This window comes from Aquarana catesbeiana, linkage group LG04 (assembly GCF_042186555.1).
Source record: "Aquarana catesbeiana isolate 2022-GZ linkage group LG04, ASM4218655v1, whole genome shotgun sequence".
In the NCBI taxonomy this organism is placed as follows: Eukaryota; Metazoa; Chordata; class Amphibia; order Anura; family Ranidae; genus Aquarana; species Aquarana catesbeiana.
This window is the reverse complement of record NC_133327.1, coordinates 489,846,364-489,868,663: the sequence shown is the minus strand read 5'-3', so window position 1 is coordinate 489,868,663 and position 22,300 is coordinate 489,846,364. Positions and strand designations below refer to the sequence as shown.

The window sequence follows — 22,300 nt, the reverse complement described above, 5'->3', positions numbered from 1 at the left end:
GGTACTGGGAGGAAACCGTGGCAGAAATAAAAATCACCTCACAAAGAGCTCACAGGCACTCACTGCAGCTGAAGCAGCTCCAGTCACCTCACAATATACAGCACCAGGGCGCTCTCACAGACAGAAAATGTCACAGCAAGACTCTCCATTTGAGTCAGATACAGAACAAATCCTCTCACAAACTTCTCCACAAGCCTCCTCAGCATCCCCAGTAATATTATTACAATTTGAAAAGATGCTTCATAAGGCTTTAAAACAAACCTCAGACCAAATAACAAAAAGCCTAACCAAAGAAATAAGAGAGCTGGGAAACCGCACCGCAGCCTTAGAAATAGAAATGGATGAAATTGAAATTACAACCCAAGAAAATATAACCGAATTGGAACAATTAAAAAAAGAGAATTTAATATTTCAAACTAAGCTCGAAGATTACGAAAATAGAGCCAGACGTTCAAACTTGCGCATAAGGGGAATACCTGAAACTGTGACAGACCTGCAATCTACTATTACTGCTCTATTACAAGAACTAAAGCCAGATATCCCTATTGAACGTTTAGAACTGGACAGAGTACACAGAGCCCTCACAGCCAAAAAGAAAGATGGACCCCCACGTGATATAATCACAAAATTTCATTATTACAGAACGAAAGAACAAATACTAATTGCTGCAAGAGAAAAAAAGGAACTTAATTTTCAAGGACACAATTATCAAATTTTTGCTGACCTATCCCAACTTACTATTACTAAAAGACGATCCATGAAACCCCAACTAATGGAACTGCAACGCCACAACATTATGTATCAATGGGGCTTCCCCTTTTCAGTCAGATTTAACTACCAAGGTACAATTTACAGAAGCAGATCAGCAGATGAACTACAACAAACCCTTTTAAAATTAAATCTGACAGAACCCACAAGCAGCAACACTCCCACACGCAGAAGAATGGCATCATCTTCACCTTCAGGCAGCACCCAGAAAATTTCAGAACAAAATGGGAATCATCATTCTCACAAAATAGGCCGTTATGCCACATCATCCATGGACCAAGAAGATTCAATGGACTGACATCCTAATTCCTGATATCTCTTCATTTATTATACTAAGAGATGGTTCTCTATAAAAAACCTATATTTATAACTGAATGTAACTGCATTCTGATAGACACACACTGTGTGGGATCATGTTACATTCCAGTTATATTTCTTATTACTTCTGATTCATATAGCCTTAGAATATATAAGTGAAATAAGGAAATTCTTGTTCAGTTATATATTATCAGGTAATAACAATAGATTTATTACTTTTTAGGACAAATATGTTCAATAATCCAGAAGTAATGGAAGCTTTTTCTTTCTTTTCTTAAAACAAATATATTATTACCTAACTAGTTCCTAGAATTATGTTTTTGTTTATTCTAATCTGAAGCAATACAACCTCAATTTTATGAGTTAACATATCTAAACAGTTACATATGAATAAAATATGTAATTGTTTACTCTAAAAGGGTTAAAATCCCAAAATAATTCAAACTATCATCATCAATACCAAAGTTATTAACAGTACCTTTCTAACTGAATTATTTAGCCTAGGGCAAGACTAACCATATACAACCACCCTGGAATAAATAATTTCAACAAAAACTATATTCTGCACTCCAATTAATGAAACATCATTTTAATGTCTTTTGACATAGCACTTCTCTCCTGTAAGCGGAAGATCCGTGTACCCCCATTAGCCCTCCTCATTCTCCCAACCATATTATGTGGGAGTGTGACGAAGGCACTTATTCCCCTGAGAGAGATATTTATTCTCTTTCACGGGTAAATTGTGATTACTTGCAAAAAATAATTTATACAATGTATCATCTAATCTCATATGTTTTTTGTTTACTCTTTACTCCAGAATTCACTGGTTTCTTTTCTATCTATTCATCTCTTCAGTCCACACAGGTTGATCTGCGCAGTCAGCTCTGCATAACAAAAAGTAAGTCAAAACTATTTGATCTATTGCCATGGCACCACTGAATATATTTTCCCTGAATGTTCAGGGAATAAATGTCCCTCAAAAAAGGACCAAAGCCTTCCGTACTTTCCATAACAAAAAGGCTCACATAGTATGCCTCCAAGAAACACACTTCACCAAAGATTCTACTCCAAAATATATTTCTCCTTTTTATCAACAAATTTACACGGCTTCTGCCTGTACCAAGCAAAGGGGAACTCTAATTGCATTTCACCGATCCACACCATTCACCTTATCATCAGAAATTAAAGACCCAGAAGGTAGATACCTGATACTCATGGGTTATATAATGGATACAGCAATCACGGTGATTTCCTACTACGCTCCTAACAAACAACCTACACCATTCCTCTCACATATATTACAAGTGATTAATACACACAAAATAGGAACAGTGATAATGTGTGGGGATTCGAACCAGGTCCTCCTCCCATTTCTAGATAAATCACTTTTTACACCATCCAAAATAACCTCTAGATGACCTTTTTCTCAACTTCTTTCCAAATACAATCTGGTAGATTCGTGGAGAGAAAGTAACCCAATGAAAAAGAAATTCACTTATTTCTCGCACCCTCATCAAACCTTCACCAGAATAGATCATATTTTTCTAACAATAGGAATGATACCAGAAATTATTGCATCAGATATAATTCCGATTCCGTGGTCTGACCATAATGCAGTATACACTACTATAGCCTCAGCCATACCAAAAGCGCATGACCCAACGTGGTACTTACCGGACATAATGCTCAAACACCCACTACATCAGATGGCCATTGAACAAGCTTTAAAGGAATACATATCAATTAATAATACAACAGACATCTCCCCAATAACACTGTGGGAAGCTCATAAGCCTGTCTTGCGTGGTACAATACAAAGACAAATGGCACTATTTAAACAGGAACGCAAAAATCTAGCAAAAAAACTAGAACTCAATTTTAATGCAGCCTACATATCATTTCAAGATAATCCATCTCAGAGTACAAAATCTCATCTGGAAAAATCTAGATTGGAATACGATCTATTTCTCACTGAGTCAGTTGATAAATCCCTCAAACGCTCCAAACACAATTTCTACATGAATACAAACAAACCAGGTACATATTTGGCTCGGGCATTAAATTCAACTAACAAATCTTTCAAACCAATACGTTTGAAATTATCAAAAAATGTTTACACTTGTAATCCAGTTAAAATAGTCCATAAATTTCACTCACATCTCGCAACTTTATACAAGACAAACAATGAATTTAATCCTACAGAAGCTGAATCCTTCTTCTCAAAAATAACCTTACCTGAGTTATCTCAGAATCAAAAAAGCAGTTTGGATGAGCCTATAACTATAGATGAAGTTGCTAACGCCATAAAAGACCTAAAACTTAACAAAAGACCGGGCCCAGATGGCTACTCGGCTTTATACTATAAAACATTCTCAGAAATACTCTCTCCCATTCTCACTGAAACTTTTAACAAACTTCTAGATGGACATTCTTTTCAGCAAGAAACACTAATGGCAATTGTTTGTATGATCCCAAAACCCCTTTCTGATGATACTTCCTGTGTGAATTATCGGTCTATCTCTCTGTTAAACCTCGATATTAAATTATTAGCAAAAATAATAGCAAAACGCCTCAATAGCATTATAGGAAAATTAATACATAGAGATCAAGTAGGCTTCATGCCAAATAGACAGGCAGGCGATAATATACGCAGGGCAGTGTTATTGGCACATATTGCTAAAAAACGGAAAATCCCTTTATGTTTTCTATCTCTCGATATTAAGAGGGCATTTGACACAGTATCCTGGCAATATATGCAATATTCATTACAAAAATGGGGTTTTGGACCCCACTTTTTAACATGGATGAAAGCATTATATAATAAACCCAAAGCCTATATAAAATATGCTGGATACAAATCTGAAGCCTTTAATATAGAAAGAGGTACCCGAGAGGGTTGCCCATTATCTCCCTTATTATTTGCCCTTATACTCGAACCCATGGCCCAATACATCAGAACAAACCAAACTATAACTGGCATTGAAGTAGGAGGTATTACACACAAATTATGTATATTTGCAGACGATATATTACTTTTTCTATCATCACCACAGGTCTCTGGTCCTAACTTAATACCAGCTCTTGATGGATTTGCAGCCCTATCCGGCCTTATGATTAATCCTAAGAAATGCCTAGTGCTTAATATTTCACTCACAAACATGGAATTGATCCCGGCTAGGGCTGCACTCCCATTCACATGGGCAGAAAAATCAATCCCATATCTTGGAATTCATTTAACAGCATCTCATTCTGACTTATTCTCAACCAATTATCCTCCTGTATTAAGACAGATCACAAATCTAATAAAACAATGGTCGCAACTTCCTTTATCCTGGATAGGGAAGATTAATGCAATCAAAATGACTATTCTACCCAAATTGCTTTATCTATTCAGAGTCCTCCCTATTCCAATTCCTTCCTATTTTTTGAGAATAGTACAAAAAAGAGCAACTTCGTTTATATGGGGCTCTTCTTAGCCACGTATACCTATACACACACTACATCTTCCCAAAAATAAAGGAGACCTGGGATACCCTAATTTTACTAACTACTACAGAGCAGCACATTTGGCCAGTCTGTCCAAATACCATGCAAAACAGGAAATCCCATTATGGGTATTTATAGAGGCTTCAGAAAATGACCCTCTATTAATATCAAATTTATTATGGCTTGATCCTAAAGACCGCTTTAAAATTCATAATCCCATAACTAAACACTTCTTATCTCTCTGGGATAAACTAAAAACCAAATATCAGTTACAATCTCCACACAATCCTCTCCTTTCTTTTATCAGAAATCCGGCCTTTTATCCGGCATGGATCTACCCAAATTCTTTTAAAGCTTGGACAACATCAGGCATTCAGACACTAAATGACTTCATAGCATCTAAATCATTCCTTTCATTCCCATCGCTTAGAGAAAAATATGATCTACCAAACTCTGAGATATTTAGATATCTCCAAATCAAAAATTTCTATACACCATCCCTAAAGGGGGATACACCATTATCCCAATTATCCATTTTTGAATCAATCTGTACAAAAGATCCATTTGCTAAAGGTACAATTTCATCACTTTATAATCAATTATATGGAGTAGCAAATCTTAATAGACCCTCTTACGTTCAGAGGTGGGAGGAGGACCTGGGACGAACTTTAGAAGACACGGACTGGTCTAACATATGGCTCACATCTAAGTCATCTTCACCCAACATCTTAGCACTGGAGACAAATTATAAAGTCCTAACTCACTGGTATCTTGTACCCGCTAGAGTGGCAAAATATTCACCTAACACCTCAGCTCTTTGTTTTCGAGGATGCCCAGAAATAGGCACATATTTACACAAATGGTGGACGTGCCCAGTAATCCAAACCTTCTGGAAGGAAGTCTTCGTGATTGCATCTAAAATATTTAAAAAAATAATACAACCAGATCCATATTTAACTTTACTTAATCTAAAACCGGAATGGTTAACACTCTCTCAATTCAAACTTATGATCCAACTAATAACGGCTGCAAAACAAACAGTGGCCAAGGCATGGAAATCTCCTACATTGGTACTAGCAGAAACAATTCACAGAATGAATAATACAATGTCCCATGCTAAGATGGTAGCCATCGATCAAAATCAAATTCCAAAATTTGAAAAACTTTGGCATCCTTGGATAAAACAACAGTTCCTGTCAAACTTCAATGACTCTGTCCTGTTGCCATGGTAACAGATTAAATGACTTACAGAGACACCCATTCTAAGGCTTCAAAGAGAACTAAAAAGAATAATAAACTGACGAGCGGGACAACCTTGTGGACCATACCTCTACCTTTCAACCTTTTTTCTTCTTTCTCTTTCCTTTTCTCCACCTTACGATTAAAGCTCATTATCAGAATTTATTTGACCTATATACACTCTACTTGTAAACAATATGTATAGTAGGTATAAATCATTTAAATACCTACAAAAGTAACTAAGGAAATGATATATATCTTTAATTTAGGTTTACGTGAACCCAATGTTTAATATTTGAAATTTCATGATATTTACCTATATAAACCCTACTGTAAAACAATGAGCTTACTTTATAGATCCTTGTAAACTTACTTTATGTATCTTTATAACATTGTATACTCAATAAACTTCTTTTGACAAGGAAAACAATGCAAGGACTTTTGTCCTTGCACCCCTTGGAACTTCTTCAATGTACTGCAATGTAAGACCTAATCTATATCTAAACTATATCTGTATGTATATGACGGATGGGGTTTTCAACAATGTAGCTTCCATAATTACATTTTAAAAGAAGCCTTATTAATGGGGAAAGTCAAAACACACACCAAAAAAAATGACCCACTTGCACTTTATGCTACAAGGTGTGTCTATAATTTTGTTATCACAGGATGCCATTTTGTGAAGTTGTAGGAATGTGGGAATATTACATTTTTACATTGTTATTGCAATATCATTTGCCTGAAACTTTTAATAAATCCTGAAATGTAAAATGCATATAGTGGTGCAGACCTCCGCACTTACCACGTTTGCAATCTGCTTTATTTTTTAAGCCTGTTGTTGCTCTCAGCTAGCACTGCAGACGATTCTCCTTACACTGGATGCATTCACCGAAACAGATAGCCTAGAAGCAGCAATCCACTCCCTCCTTCTCCATGCAAATAGACTTAGAGCAACTGGGGTTTGCTCTGTCCCTTGTGAACTAGTGCATGTGAGGTACACAGTGGGGTTGATTTACTAAAACTGGAGCGTGCAAAATCTGGTGCTGCTCTGCATAGAAAGCAATCTGCTTCCAGGGTTTATTTTGTCAAACTGCTGAACAAGCTGGAGTTAGAAGCTGATTGGCTATCATGCACAGCTGCACCAGATTTTGTACACTCCAGTTTTTTACACTCCGTTTTTGCGGTGCATTAGCAGTGCTTTTGTGGCACTTCTCGTGCCCTGGCAGGGTTTTTTTAAGGTCACCTGACAACGTGACCTTAAAGGAAGGAAAAAAGACCCGTTTCAAACCACTTTTAAGGCGCTTTGAAAGCGCTGCCCATTCATTTCAAGCACACATTGCAATGGATGGGAGGCAGTTTTCAGGCACTTTTCAGATTTCTAACGCTAAATGCCTGAAAACTACCTCAGTGTGAAAGGGCTCTAAATCTACCCCATATGTTTGCTCCCCAACCAGAAGTTTGGGAAGGCGGCACTGTGTGATCTGGAATTGGTGATGGTGATTAATAAATGTGTTAGGGCTCTTTCACGCTGGCGGCCAGGGAGGCAGTAAAAATGGATGGCTGAACTGCAGTTTTACTGCCCCCTGGCCACCCACCTAAATCCATCATTGCAGCCTGACAGGGCTGTATATATTCCTTGGCCACAATGCCATTTTTAATTCAGGCTGCAGAGTTTGACAGGTTGCGCCTCCTGTAAGATTTGCCCATTGAAATCAATGGGGTTGCACCACAACGACTAACTAAATGCTTGACTCACAGTTGCAATGCAGTCCTGCAATGTAAAATTGGCATTTGGAAATTTCAAAAAAGTGAACAAAAAAAAAAAGTATTAGGATGCAGCAGTAGCACTTGCCTGCCAACTGCTGCTATACCAACTTCTGAAAAGTGATCCACCGCATATAGCTTTTCAAAAACCTTTTGTGCCCACATATCCTGCAAATTATGTACTGGGGAATGTTTTACCAGATTGCTTAGCATGCATTGCTTGAATAGGAGCACTTAATACTACTTTAATCATATAAACAGAGGCAGTGATTCATAAAGAGTCTCTAATTGTACTTGTTGCAGAATAAACTGCAGCATGTGAAAACTGTGTAAAGTAAACTTGTCAAAAAAGTGTAAGCAATTCCAACTGAATATGTGATTAAAGGAAATTAATAAGCAGAGGCTATATTTCAAGCTGAAAAATCTGTGTATGAGTGTATGAGTCCAGCATTGGAAGCCCTTGCATTTAGTTTTGCATAAAATATATGCAAACCCAATCACAAATATCTAATATAAGCTTAACATGATAATGTAATTTCAAAAGTCATTTTCAATCCTTTGAAATCTGTAGCTTTCATTAAAATACCATCTGGTATCCTGCCATGAAGGTCTTTGTTCAGGCACTTTCTGTTATAGGGTGTAAGCACTCTATTCCTGTTTTCCAATTGTGCTCCTGCTTTGTCACCTTGTTACATGGGCTTCCATGAGAAGCTACAAGTGGACATTTCAACTACATGATTCACTGTCATCACCATCAAGAAATCCACACTGAGCAATGCCATGCAGCCATTATTGGAATACGTGCACTCAGCCTATGTTCACACCTATGCGTTTTTTAGTGCGTTTTGTAGTTTGCAGAAATGCACTACAGTCCATTTAACATGGTTTTCTATGGTACTACTAGTTCACACATATGCGTTTTGCGGCCCATACGTTTTTGGAAAGGGTCGGGGACCTTTTCCCCGCGATTTGCGGCTAATAGATTTCAATGGAGCTGCACCAGAAATGCAAGTGGTGCATTTTTGATGCGATTTTTTATGTGTTTTGCGGTTCTCCTTCCCGCCGTCTTTTCCCGCCATCTCCTCCTCGAGCTGTCTCTTCCAGCTGTCTTCTCCTTCCCGCCGTCTTCTCCTCGAGCTGCCTCTTCCTGCCCCTGCCGTCTCTTCCTACAGCTGTCTTCTTCCTTGCCGCCGGTTGCCCGACAAAAATTTTTTAAAAAGCTGCTCTTGTTCTGTTGATGTCTTCATCTGTTTTGTTGTTGCCCGCTCTCTGCCGACCCTCATATAGCAATGGGGCGTGGCCATCTGATGACATCACCCAGAAAGCCCCCCCTTGCCCCTTGAAGACACGGGAAGGAGAAGACAGCAGGAAGAGACAGCTTGAGGAGGAGACAGCGGGAAGGAGAAGACAGCGGGAAGAGACAGCTCGAGGAGGAGACGATGGGAAGGAGAAGACGACTGGAAGAGACGGCTAGAGAAGACAGAGCTATTAATAAAGGAATTGTCAAAAACCAGCTCATGTGTTTTTATTACATTTCACTGCTTTTTTGGTGAATGGGTAGGGGTATGATGTACCCAATACCCAGTCACATGGGGGGCGGGATCTGGGGGCCCCCTTCTTAAAGGGGGCTTCCAGATTTTGATAAGCCCCCCCGCCCGCAGACCCCGACAACCACCGGCTAGGGTTGTAGGAAGAGGCCCTTGTCCTCATCAACATGGGAGCAAGGTGCTTTGGGGTGGGGGGCGCAGAGCAAGCACCCACCCCCCCCATGTTGAGGGCATGCTACCTGGTATGGTTCAGGAGGGGGCACTCGCTCATCCCCTCTCTTTCCTGACCTGCTGGGTGGCATGCTTGGATAAAGGGTCTGGTATGGATTTTTTTAATTTTGGCGTGGGGGTCCCATTTGAATCCATAGTAGACCTGAAGGACCTGGGGGGGAACCCCATGCCTCTTTTTTGCAAATTTTTTTGCTGGCAAATTTTTATTTTTTTTTTACATTCAGCTTGCTAAGGATGTGGCGGCCGGCTTCCTGGCCCCTTTCTTAGCAACCAGCTATATACAGTGTGTTTTACAGTGCGTTTAAAGAGAAAAGAACGTAAAACTGCATGCAAAAATGCATAAAAAATGCTGGTTTAAAGATGCAAAATGCACTGAAAAACATGCCTGAAAAACGCACCAAGCGCAGCTGCAAAGAAGTGAACCTAGGCTCAGGCAGAATGTGGCTGTAGGAGTTCAGCAGCACTTAGATGCAGGTCCTGGTGCCCAGGACTGGACAGCATACTCTAGATGCGGCCAAACCAAAGTCTTGTAGAGCGGGAGATCTATCGTTTTATCTCCGGAGTTGATCCCCTTTTTAATGCATGCCAATATTCTGTTTGCTTTGTTAGCAGCAGCTTGGTATTGCATGCCATTGCTGAGCCTATCATCTACTAGGACCCCCAGGTCATTTTCCATCCTAGATCCCCCCAGAGGTTCTCCCCCCAGTGTATAGATTGCATTCATATTTTTGCCACCCGAAGTAATAAAGCTGCCCTACAAGTCCTCACATTTGACACCCTTTTTGGTGTGTTGGGTGCCTGCCCTTCCAGGTCTTCAGCACTCCCGGGTTCCTCCTGCCAGCCCCAATGTCACTACAGGGTCAGTAGCAGAACCCACAGTGGGATTTAGACTTTTTACAGAAGTCAAAGTGCATTGCTCGGTACAACCCAACATAAAATTTTTACCTACGCAGATGACCTACTCTTTTCACTGATGAATCCAACTATTTTACTACCCAACCTCCTGAGAGAATTTGATAAATATGGAGCACTGTCTAACCTAAAAATAAATTTCTCTAAATCGGAAGCAATGGGCATAGCTCTCCCACCACACATCACTCCAATTATACAATCCAACTTCCGTTTTAAATGGACCACATCCACTCTAAAATATTTAGGCACATGCATCCCGTCTGACTTTTACCGTATATTTGCTCACAACTACCAACAATTACTAACCAAAACTAAGGACCTACTGGACAAATGGCAAACAGGGCTTCACTCATGGTTTGGGAGATGTAACCTAATAAAAATGAGCATTTTACAAAAATTTCTATATCTCTTCCAAGCCCTACCGATTCAAATACCTCTCTCCTATCTCAAACAAGTCCAGGCCATATTCACCCGCTTTGTATGGGCACAGAAAAAGCCACGTATACCACAAACCCAGCCATCACTCCTGAAACTTTACGGGGGCATAGCGCTACCCGACATTAGTAAAAATTATCAAGCAATCCATCTGGGTAGAGCCATTGATTGGGGGCGACACTCAGGCTTAAAACTTTGGGTACAGATAGAACAGAACCAGTCGGATATATCCCCTTGAAAGGGGCTTTATGGTGCTACGACTCAATGCCCTTGGAAATGAAATCCCACCCACTGATTGGAACCACACTGAGACAATGCTCCCAGGTTACCTTTCCAACATCTTTGACAACTGCTGACTCACCTTTGACCCCGATACTCGGACACCCTAACTTTCCTGCGGGACTATCATCAACCTCATTTAAAATGCTACGGGCAACAACTGTGAACAGGCCTCCAGGTTTGTGATTGAGGGGAGATGGCCTACCATAGCGGACTTGGGGGACCCCACAGGACCCTTTCAGCTCACGTTCTGGAATGCAGCACAGATACATCATTTCCTTCACTCTATAACCAACCCTCTGAACTTCAATAGACAGTTGACCACCTTCGAGGAATACTGCTCTGGGATGGATCAACTGCCCCAAGTTCTCTCCAAAACGTACACACTCCTGAACACCCCCCCTGGAACAACCACAACTACCATGCCTAACAAGATGGTAAACTGACCTCCAATGTACCTTCACAACATCCCAACATCCCTAACTTCAAAGTACTTACGAGATGGTATCTGATGCCTAGTCGTCTACATGCCATTTTTCCCAACACATCAGAACTCAACTGGAGATGCCAAAAAGAAATAGGGACAATTTTGCATATATTCTGGGCTTGCCCTAAACTGGCAGAGCCTTGGACGACTGTCCGAACTATCTCCCAAAAATTTACAAACCATCCAATCCCAAATGAACTGGCGTTTTTCCTATTACACATATCAACAATATCCACTAGAGTCTATAAAAAATCCATTCTGCGACACCTACTAAATGCCGCTAAATTATGCATTCCCTTGTTCTGCAAGCAACAAATCCCCCCGACCACTGTGACTTGGCAAAGGAAGATTTGATTCTTACAGCACAAAACCAACATGAGACGTATAAAAAGACATGGGATCTTTGGAATATGTTTACATTCTCAGAAGAAGGACAAGCTTTATACGGAACATGAGTCCTCTGCATGCAAGCAAAAGACAAAGTAGCCCTGCTGTTCAGGGCCATGGCTACACCTAACCCTTGTCCCTATTCACCCCCCCCCTTTCTTTCCCTACCCATATCCTTCCCTTTTCCCTCTCTCATCTCTAAATGCTACGCTCTGTATCCCCCCCTTTCTTTTCTTTTTTCTTCTCCCATTCATTAAGGGAAAACTGGAAAATAGGATTGGACGACCCTATTTCTAAAAGGATCACATTACACAGGTTAACTAAGTTATAAGTTGATATATAAAAATTAAAAATGATTAGTAACTTATGTAGAAGATGGCTTGCACATGTATACTCACTAATGTTTATATCCTTGTCTGATGTGATCTGATGACACGAGGCTACGACCTCGTCTTTGTTGAATGTTAATATTGTTTTATTGGGGGCCCGCTCTTTCCTGAAGTTTAATAAAATTATATTTGAAAAAAAGTGTATTGGATAAAAAGAATCTTTGGGTGGCTTTGCTCTGCAGCAAACTAAAGGTTCTGCAAAAGAGCCCTAGGGCAGGTAAGTATACATAGTAACAAAGTTGGTAAGGGTGAAAAAAAACACAAGTCCATCGAGTCCAACCTGTGTCTGTGTGTGCGCTTTTAAAGCCTCTTTTAAAAAGGTTCTTGTTTTTAAGTTTGGCCCACCTCAAATGTCAATTTGGAAAACATGCTGGCAGATTGTATAACCTACTAACATCATAAATCCTTCAGAGACTCTTCTGGTGAGATTCCCACATGTGCAAGCTAGCCAATGTCTTTATTAGAGATGCAGACCCACTGATGTTTAATTTAATTTAAATGATATACACTGTTAAATATGCAGTAGAGGGAATAGGGCTCTATGGCAGATAGGACAGAACTATTAACTCTACACCCTAGGCTTTTCAAGCGTTATGGGAGGTAACTCATAAAGTATACTCGTAGTTGAATACTAATTTTGGGCGGTTTGGACCTTTAAAGGTCAACTCCTCAATTGGAAGTAAAAACACCTATTGTAAGGATTTAGAAACAATGGGTCACCTAAAATGCGCAATGCTCTTACATGATGCATCTTGACAAAAATGTTTCCAATTAAACACAAATTCCAAATCAGCTCTTAGAGACAGCTCAGGCAGGCATCTTTCACTTGCAGTAATTCCATCAATCTACTTACAGTGCCTTGTAAAAGTATTCACCCCCCTTGGCATTTTTCATGTTTTGTTGCCTCACAACCTGGAATTAACATGGATTGTTTGAGGATTTGCATCATTTCATTTACAGAACATGCCCACAACTTTGAAGATGTTTTTTTTTTATTGTGAAGCAAACAACAAATAGGACAAAATAACAGAAAAAGTCTATGTGCATAACTATTCACCCCCCTAAAGTCAATATTTTGTAGTGCCACCTTTTGCGGCTATCACAGCTCCAAGTCGCTTTGGATAAGTCTTTATGAGCTTGCCACATCTTACCACATCTTACCACTGAGATTTTTGCCCATTCCTCCTTGCAAAACTGCTCCAGCTCCTTTAAGTTGGATGGTTTGCACTTGTGAAAAGCAATCTTTAAGTCTGACCACAGATTTTCTATTGGATTGAGGTCTGGGCATTGACTAGGCCATTCCAACACATTTACATGTTTCCCCTTAAACCACTCAAGTGTTGCTTTAGCAGTGTGTTTGGGGTCATTGTCCTGAACCTCCGTCCTAGCCTCAAATCACACACAGAGTGGTACAGGTTTTGCTCAAGAATATCCCTGTATTTAGCACCATCCATCTTTCCCTCAACCCTGACCAGTTTCCCAGTCCCGACTGCTAAAAAACATCCCCACAGCATGATGCTGCCACCACCATGTTTCACTGTGGGGATGGTGTTCTTTGGGTGATGTGATGTGTTGGGTTTGCGCCAGACATAGCGTTTTCTTTGATGGCCAAAAAGTTAAATTTTAGTCTCATCAGACCAGAGCACCTTCCTCCATACATTTTGGTAGTCTCCCACATGCCTTTTACAAACTCAAAATGTGCCGTTTTGTTTTTTGCTGAAAGTAATGGCTTTCTTCTGACCACTCTGCCATAAAGCCCAACTCTATGGAGCGTACGGCTTATTGTCGTCCTATGTACAGATACTTTAGTCTCTGCTGTGGAACTCTGCAGCCCCTCCAGGGTTACCTTAGGTCTCTGTGGTGCCTCCCTCATTAATGCCCTCCTTGCCCGGTCCGTGAGTTTTGGTGTGTGGTTGTCTCTTGGCAGGTTTGCTGTTGTGCCATGTTCTTTCCATTTGGTTATGATAGATTTGATGGTGCTCCTAGAGATCATCAAAGATTTGGGTATTTTTTTATAACCTAACCCTGACTTGTACTTCTCAACAACATCACATATAATTCAGATTAAAAAAAAAACATTGAACCAAAGGCTGTAATGTAACAAAATAGGTAAAAAGCCAAGGGGGGGTGAATATTTTTGCAAGGCACGGTATGTTAATATGTTCAATTAACATTTAGCTGTTGCTTTATTTACGTAAAGTGTTAAGGTTATTGACTAATTCTGTAACACACCCACATTAATACTGATAGCTTCCAGATTCCACCTAATGCTTAACATATTTATTTCCTTAAGCCCCAGCAGTTGAATGTTTTGCCAAAGGTGATACAGCATGTTCTATTTCATACTTATATACCTCAGTTGAATAAGCCCAAAGTCTTTTCACCATATTACCTAATTCAACTACTGCAACAAACTTGTTGAACCTCAATAAAAACGTATTACATTAGGTTGGAAATTTCATACGGTTACACATACAGTGTCCTGTGCAACAATTTCGTTAGATTATATTTTTCATTTGTACTATACTGGAATGCTTTTTTTTGTACGTCATATTTTTTCAGTGTTAATGTTGCTGCCTTTTTTCTTTGTTTTAATAGATATGAGAGAAAAACCCAGTTAAGTGTAATCTTGCATACAAAATGGTAAGTGAGTAACTTTTACTTGGAAAGTAACAAAAAATGTAACAAAATTAATTTGCAAGTGTTTCGTGGTTTATGATGGTGCCAGTGGTATTCTTGACATATTTCACAGATCAGACCCCTTTCACGCTGAGGCAGTTTTCAGGCGTTTTAGTGCTAGAAATACGTCTGTAAAGCGCATGAAAACCGCCTCTCATTAATTTTAGTGTGACTTTTCACACTCAGGCAGTGCGCTTGCGGGACGTTAGGAAAAGTCCTGCAAGCAGCATCTTTGGGGCTTTTTGGGAGCACTGTATACAGCGCTCCCAAAACTCCCTGCCCATTGAAATGAATGGGCAGCACTTCCAAAGTGCCTGAAAAGCACTTCGGAAGCGCAGCAACACGGGCGTTTTTAACCCCTTCTTTGGGGTTAAAAGCGTCCTGCTATCGTCCAAAAAGCGTCGCTTTAACAGCGGTAAGGCGCCGCTAAAACGAGCAGTGTTTTTCCGCTAACGGCTGTTGCTTTCAGTGTAAAGACAGCCTTACTCTCTGTGGTAATATTGGAAGCGTTTGACGGTTGACATTTGTTATACCTGATAACTGTACACAACCCGTGTAACAGGTTACAGGTGGACGAAAAAAAATGTTAAACTTTGTGCTACGTAGTCTATTCCAACATGATAAATCCTCTTGACAAGTACAAGTTTGCAAAAATAATAAAATGCAGACTGTATGTCTCAGCCTTGAGGTAAAAAATTCTGTTGGGTGCAAAATATGCCAATCTACTCTTTATTTGGATAGAGTAGGTAAGCAGTTTTTACTGTGTCCTTGCTTGGGAGACTTGCCCCTCCTTTCGTCCTGGTGGCCAATGCCATTATTAATGAGAATATGAGTTTGAGTTGTCATCAAGGGAAGAGGTGAGAGGAATACTCCATTAGAGACAAATATTATTTTATGGCAGCTCTCTAATTGTGGCCATACACTAGACGAAAAATCGTTCGAAAATCTGTCATTTGGACAGTTCGTTCGTTTATCGTCTAGTTAATGGGCACAAATCGAAAATTGGTTGTGCCATTTTTGAGCCAAAAAGTCTAAGGAAAAGTTTGGAAAACTCCGGCCGAACAGACGATAAATTGAAAGGTTAATGTGTTTCTCACCCAAACAGTTTGCACTGGGCTTATGTGACAAAACAAATGAAAAATGTATTAATGTATGTCAGTTGAACGATTTATTGATCAAATTTCGGTCATTACATGATGGCAAAATCGTTTGCTCTCACGACCAGGTGTTCGTTTTTTGAAAACTCGTTCAAACGATTTTTTGACAGGTGTATGGTATGAGAGGAAAGCATGAGAGGAAAGCTCCAAAGTAAATGGAATTCCCATCTTAGAGAGCTGCCATAAAAAAACATGACTGTAAATGAAGGAAAATCTCCCCAGCAGGACAGAGACCGTAAAAATAATTTGATAGGGGTTTTGACCCTTCCGTAATCAGTCCAAAACTATAAAAAATGTTTTGGCTTTATTTACACATACATTTTTACTGGGTTTTAATAAGATTCGTCACAAGATATACTAAATTATACTAAGCAATGACTTCTATTAAAATCTTGGTATATGCCTTTTTGTTGTCCCATTCTGTTCTCCTCCTTCCCCCCTTTTTTCTTATACTTGATTTTCAGTTGTCTCGTGTCTACATTCCTTTTTCTAACCAAAGTTTGCATGGTATTAGGCCTCTTAAATTTTACTATAGTAGGAAATTATCTGTTGTTAGAAAGAGATGTTATGTTTTTGAGGAATTATCTTAGAGGTTAAGTTGTATTTTTTGTTATGTAGTTTCCATAATTGATATGAATGTGAGACTAATTGATTAAGGTTGTCTAGGATGTGAGTTGATACTTTATTACCCCATAATATACTTGAGATAGAATATGGTTGAATGGAGTCTTTTTCAAATCTAACCCATGGGACTTTGGGGTTGGGAATGTGCCATTGTGCTATTTGTGACCATCTGGTGGCTAGGTAATAAAGCCAGAAGTCTGGGAGACCCAGACCACCATTTTTCTGTGGATTGTGTAATACTGATCTAGATAGACGTGGACGGGAGTCTGACCAGATAAATTTATTGATTTCTGTTTGGAATTTAGTAATAGTTACTTTATTTAATCTGATTGGGAGGGCTCTAAATAGGTATAAGATTTTTGGTAAGATTGTCATCTTAATCGCTGTAATTCGGCCAAGAAACACACCTCCACTTGCATTTTTTATTGGTGACCCAAAATTCCACCTTACCTCCAATGAGAGAGGAGACTTTTCATGGTGGACAAATAATAACCTAATATCCCTCTATAATTTTTTAGAAAACAACAACTTCACTTCATTCTCTTCATTGAAATCTAGACATCAGATCCCCAATACCGAATTTAATAAATTTCTCCAAATTAGACATTTTTTTAGTACATATTTCCAAACAGTAAACTCACTCCCACCATCATTTTTTGAAAACATTTGTCTAAAACATTTGTCTAAAAACACCTAGGAGAGCAGGCCTGATATCTGAAATCTACTCTAATCTAGTCAATAATGCAGAACAATCCAAACTTCCCTATATGCTCAAGTGGGAACAAGAATGTGATTTCTCATTTACAATGGAAAACTGGGACAAATGTATCTCTAACTTACACAAATGCACCAGATCAATCACGATCAAAGAAACTGCAATCAAACTTTTCACAAGGTGGTATTATACCCCAGTTAAAATTCATGCTATTTTCCCTGACACCCCTCATACATGTTTCAGAGGTTGCAATTCAGCAGGATCCTTTTCTCATATCTTCTGGGATTGTGATAGAGTTACTCAGATATGGAAACAACTGGAAAAATTTGCCTCCAAAATCTCAAATAACAACATAAACCTCACTATATATAACTGTCTCCTATTTTCCCCTATCATCGGTCTTTCCATACATAATATGAGATTGATCCACACAATATGTGTTGCTGTACACTGGTTGATAGCATACCATTGGAAATCCCCCACAATTCCTCTTTCACATTTGAAAACCAGAATTAACAATATTAATTTAATGGAAAAAATATTCCACACAATACAAAACACTAACCAATTCTACACAAAGAAATGGGACCCATGGTTTAACCATGCTAATCTCTTCTTTAACACTGAATAATTCTACCAAATACTGAAGTACACTGAAGAGTATTATATGAATATACAGTTTAATGTATAATAGGAATTGCTATATTTATATATAAATTTATACTCTATTCAAGAACCGCTTAATATATATTGTTATTCCTTTTTGTAGAAATTACTTTGTACATTTTATGGCATATGTCAATAAGCTTTTTGTACTATTTCTTTGTACCAAATAAAAAAAGTTTGTAAACAAAAAAAATCGATCAATAAATAAAATAAAATCTCACTTATTATTCAAAAAAAAAAAGGAATTATCTTTCCTATGCTCTTGTATGACCTATCCACCCTTCCTGCTGGAAAGTCTGGTTGAAATGTTTTATTCTGCAGGGGTTTGATTTCCCCATTTTTTGTATTGTGTTAAAAATTTGCAATATAACTTTTTGAACATGAAAGAGCTTGGTATAAGAATTGTAGAAATATCTGGACTGATTTACTAAAGGAGTTAAAAATCTTCATGAATACTGAGGTCATTCATAAGCAAATTCCAGTTAACTTTGAATATTCATATATATCATGTGCAGATAAAATAAGTAAATAGGAATTTGCTTTTCATGCGATTGTATATGTCAGGAGTCTAGAGATGTAAAATTTCCGGAAATTTTGAAGCTCGGAAAAAAAACAGTTTTTTTTTCAGTTTTTTGGGGGGAAAACCAGAAATTTTGGGAAAAATTTAAAAAAATGCTACATTAGCACTTTAGGAACATAAAATATGACTATAGACAATTTGACTTGGCATAAAATTATCACAACTAGCATATTAAAAATATATTGTAGCCAAACAATTATCACAAACAGAATTTACTTTTATATAATATTTATTTGTAACAAAGGGAGCAACAATCTCCTAAACTGCTTACTAGTTTATGTGGAACAGCCAAAAAAGCCACCACAAAACAATTTTCAAAACCAAAAGTAACAATTTTTCATATTTCCTCTCCACAGTATTAAAAAAAAATAAAAACCCCATTCTCATTAAAAGAATTGAAGATGGGGGAAGTGTTAAGACGAGAGCGGGACTAAGTTTCAATGGACATTTAATCAGAATCATTTTCTGAGCTGAAATTGTCAGTATCCGTCTCTGCTTCTGCAGCTACTCTTTTTTGTCCGTCATCACAGTTAGGAACTTCTAAAAACTTAAGGTGAACACCCTGTCTTAAAATATTTTATTCATCATGTTAAAATAAAATATTCCACAATTTTTTTTATTTTTTTCAATTTTTCCAATTTTTTGGAAAAAAACAAAAAGGCCTTCAGGAAAAAAACAGAAAAAAAACATTTTTTTTTCAGAATTTTTCTGTTTTGTTTCCGGGCCTTCATATCTCTACTCAGGACCTGATTCACATGCTGGTGGCGCTTTGATTCCCTGAGCGGATAGCTGTAGTTCCAGTGTCCACCAGAGGATGTCTCCCAACAGCCAGCAGTTTCTTATAATAAGTCTACACCTGATACTGGCTGTTGGGAGGGTACTTAACCACTTGAGCTCCAGAAGGTTTTACCCCCTTCATGACCATGGCATTTTTCTGCTATTCAGCACTGCTCTATTTTAATTGGCAATTGCCCGGTCATGCAATACTGTATGCAAATTACATTTTTATCATTTATTTCACACAAATAGATAAATAGATTAAAAAAAAGACCAAAAATGTTGAAAAAAACAACAATATTTTCTACCTTCTGTCATAACACATACCCAATAAAATCCAATTTCGTCATAAATTTAGAACAAAATGTATTCTGCTACATGTCTTTGATAAAAAAAATATCCCAATAAGTGTATATCAATTGGTTTGTGTGAAAGTTATAGGGTTGGCAAACTATGGTATATGGTATGGTTTATATGTAGTATTTAAAAATGTATCAATTCTGATGTACTGATGGCCTATCTCATTTCTTGGGACCCTAAAATGTTAGGACAGTACACATTCACCCCAAATGATGCATGATGAGTTTTTTGAAGTTGTAATTTTTTGTCACAATTTTTTTTGAAAATGAAGAAATTTAATAAAATGTGGGTTTTTTTTCAATTTTTGTGGCAGTGTCAGGGCTGGGCTCAGCCCTTCTTTCTCTGAGCTGGCCGCTCAGCTGTCGGCTAATTGCCAACTCCCATTTCTCTCCACAGTTACCCAGCTGTTGTTGATTCTGCTCGTCAGGCCTGCCTACTTAAAGCCATCCAGCTCACTTGATCTCTGCCTTCACCTTTGTCAACATCACAGAGACTTTCTCCTGCATTCCTGTTGAAGACTTGCTCGGCTGACGTCCCTTCTGGCTCCTGATCCTGCTTGCTGTACTACTACGTTTACCTCTGGCTCTCTGACATTTGCTTGGCTGACTACCCGATCCGGTTACTGAACTCTGGCTTCTTTTGACCACGCTTACTCCGTTTACCTTTTTTCTATTATTATTAAACAAGTGTGATTTTATACTTCTGTCTCGGTCTGATTCATGGTCCCTGATAGTAGGCGAAGGCCATGAATTCAGAAGATACAGTCAATCCATTTGTTGGTAATATTTTTTCCAGATTGGATGAGCAAGATCACCGCATGGATCAGTTTGCCATAGAGTTACAAATGCTCCTGAGTCTCACGGCTCACCTGGAATCTCCCACTGTGGCTGCTCCGGTACAGCCTGAGTTGCAGGCCGTCCCTGCTGTGTCAGTCTCTGTGCAGGCACCCGCCTCGAGTATTACCCCTATAAGAGATATGTCTGGTTCCGCTTCGCTTCCCCATCAATTTGGGGGTGATCCAGTTCAATGCAGAGGGTTTCTCAACCAGGTTGAGATTTACTTTGAGATACTGCCCCAGGCGTTTCCCATGGACAGAAGCAAAGTAGGTTGTAACCTGTTGTCTTGAGTTACCCTGACTTTGTGGCCTCCTTTAAAAGGGTATTTGACGTTCCCGCATGTTCCACTTCTGCTGCCAAGTGCCTCATGTCAATCAAACAGAGTACGAGAACTGTTGCCGACTACGCCATTGAATTCCACACTCTGGCAGCAGAGGTTGCTTGGAACAATGAGGCCCTCGTAGCTGCTTTTTCTCATGGTCTCTCGGATTCCATCAAGGATGAGATAGCAGCCTGAGATATACCCACTGAGCTGGAGAGGTTGATCAATCACGTTTGCCATCCTCATTGACTCCAGACTCAGAGAAAGACTCTCTTTTTTGGAGCGCTTGCAGAAGCCTCCTGTGCGTTTGCCTCCGAGCTTTGCAGTCCCACCCGTGCCTCCCTCACCTCCCATGCCTCCTGGTACCGAGTCGGTCAGTGAAGATGAACCCATGCACTTGGGCTTCAGGAGCAGGGAGAGATTGTGCCTTTATTGTAGCCAGGCAGGTCCTACCCGTCCAGGGAACGCCCGAACCTTGAGGTCCTGTCATGGACAGACCTTAGGTGGCGTTGTTTTGTCCCCAGTTATCCAGAAGGATAAGCCCCTGGTTTCGGTCACCCTTTCTTGGGCTGAGTCGTCCATCGAGATACAGGCTCTAATCGACTCTGGGGCTGCAGGCCTGTTCATTGATGCTGCCTTTGTATCGCAGCACTCGATTTCGCTGTAGCTGCGTGACACTCCTCTTGTCATTGAGGCTCTTGATGGGAGACTTCTACAGCCTGCCCATGTCACTCATGAGACGGTTCCGTTGTCCAAGGCCGTAGGGGCTCATGACCATGAGATAATCCAATTCCAAGTTATTTCCTCACCTAGGTTTCCACTGGTTATTGGTTATCCTTGGTTACAGAGGCACAACCCCTCTTTTGATTGGCTCCGTGCTGAGGTTCTCTCCTGGTCACCACAATGCAGTGAGACATGCTTCCAGAAGGTAGCCAAGGTCCTGTGCACCTCTTCACTCTCCTCCCTGGCGGGGGAGTACTGTGATTTTAGCGATGTCTTTGACAAAGGTCAAGCCTGTAGTTTGCCTCCACACTGGCCTTATGATTGCACAATTGACCTTCAACCTGGTGCCATACCCCCTCGTGGCCGGGTTTACCCTTTGTCGGTCTTGGAGGATAAGACCATGGAGGAGTGTGTTGCAGACGCACTTTCTCAAGGTTTCATCTGCAAATCCTCGTCTCCTGCTGGTTTCTTCTTTGTGAAGAAGAAGAGCGGTGAACTGAGACCTTGTATTAATTATAGGGGTCTCAATCGTTTCACGATTAAGAATGCCTACCCGATTCCGGTGATTACAGAGTTATTTGACCGCCTCAAGGGAGCAACGGTTTTCATAAAGCTTGAT

General features: G+C 39.6%; 1 protein-coding gene across 1 annotated transcript in view; it reads left to right on the top strand.

The window, feature by feature from the left end:
* Positions 1–22,300, top strand: part of LOC141140454 (uncharacterized) — a 71,824-nt gene that overhangs the window by 19,052 nt on the left and 30,472 nt on the right. The window contains exon 2 of the mRNA XM_073627661.1: positions 14,841–14,885. Coding sequence (XP_073483762.1) covers positions 14,883–14,885 — 3 coding nt within the window. The 5' untranslated portion in view covers positions 14,841–14,882. The remainder of the gene's footprint in view (positions 1–14,840; positions 14,886–22,300) is intronic.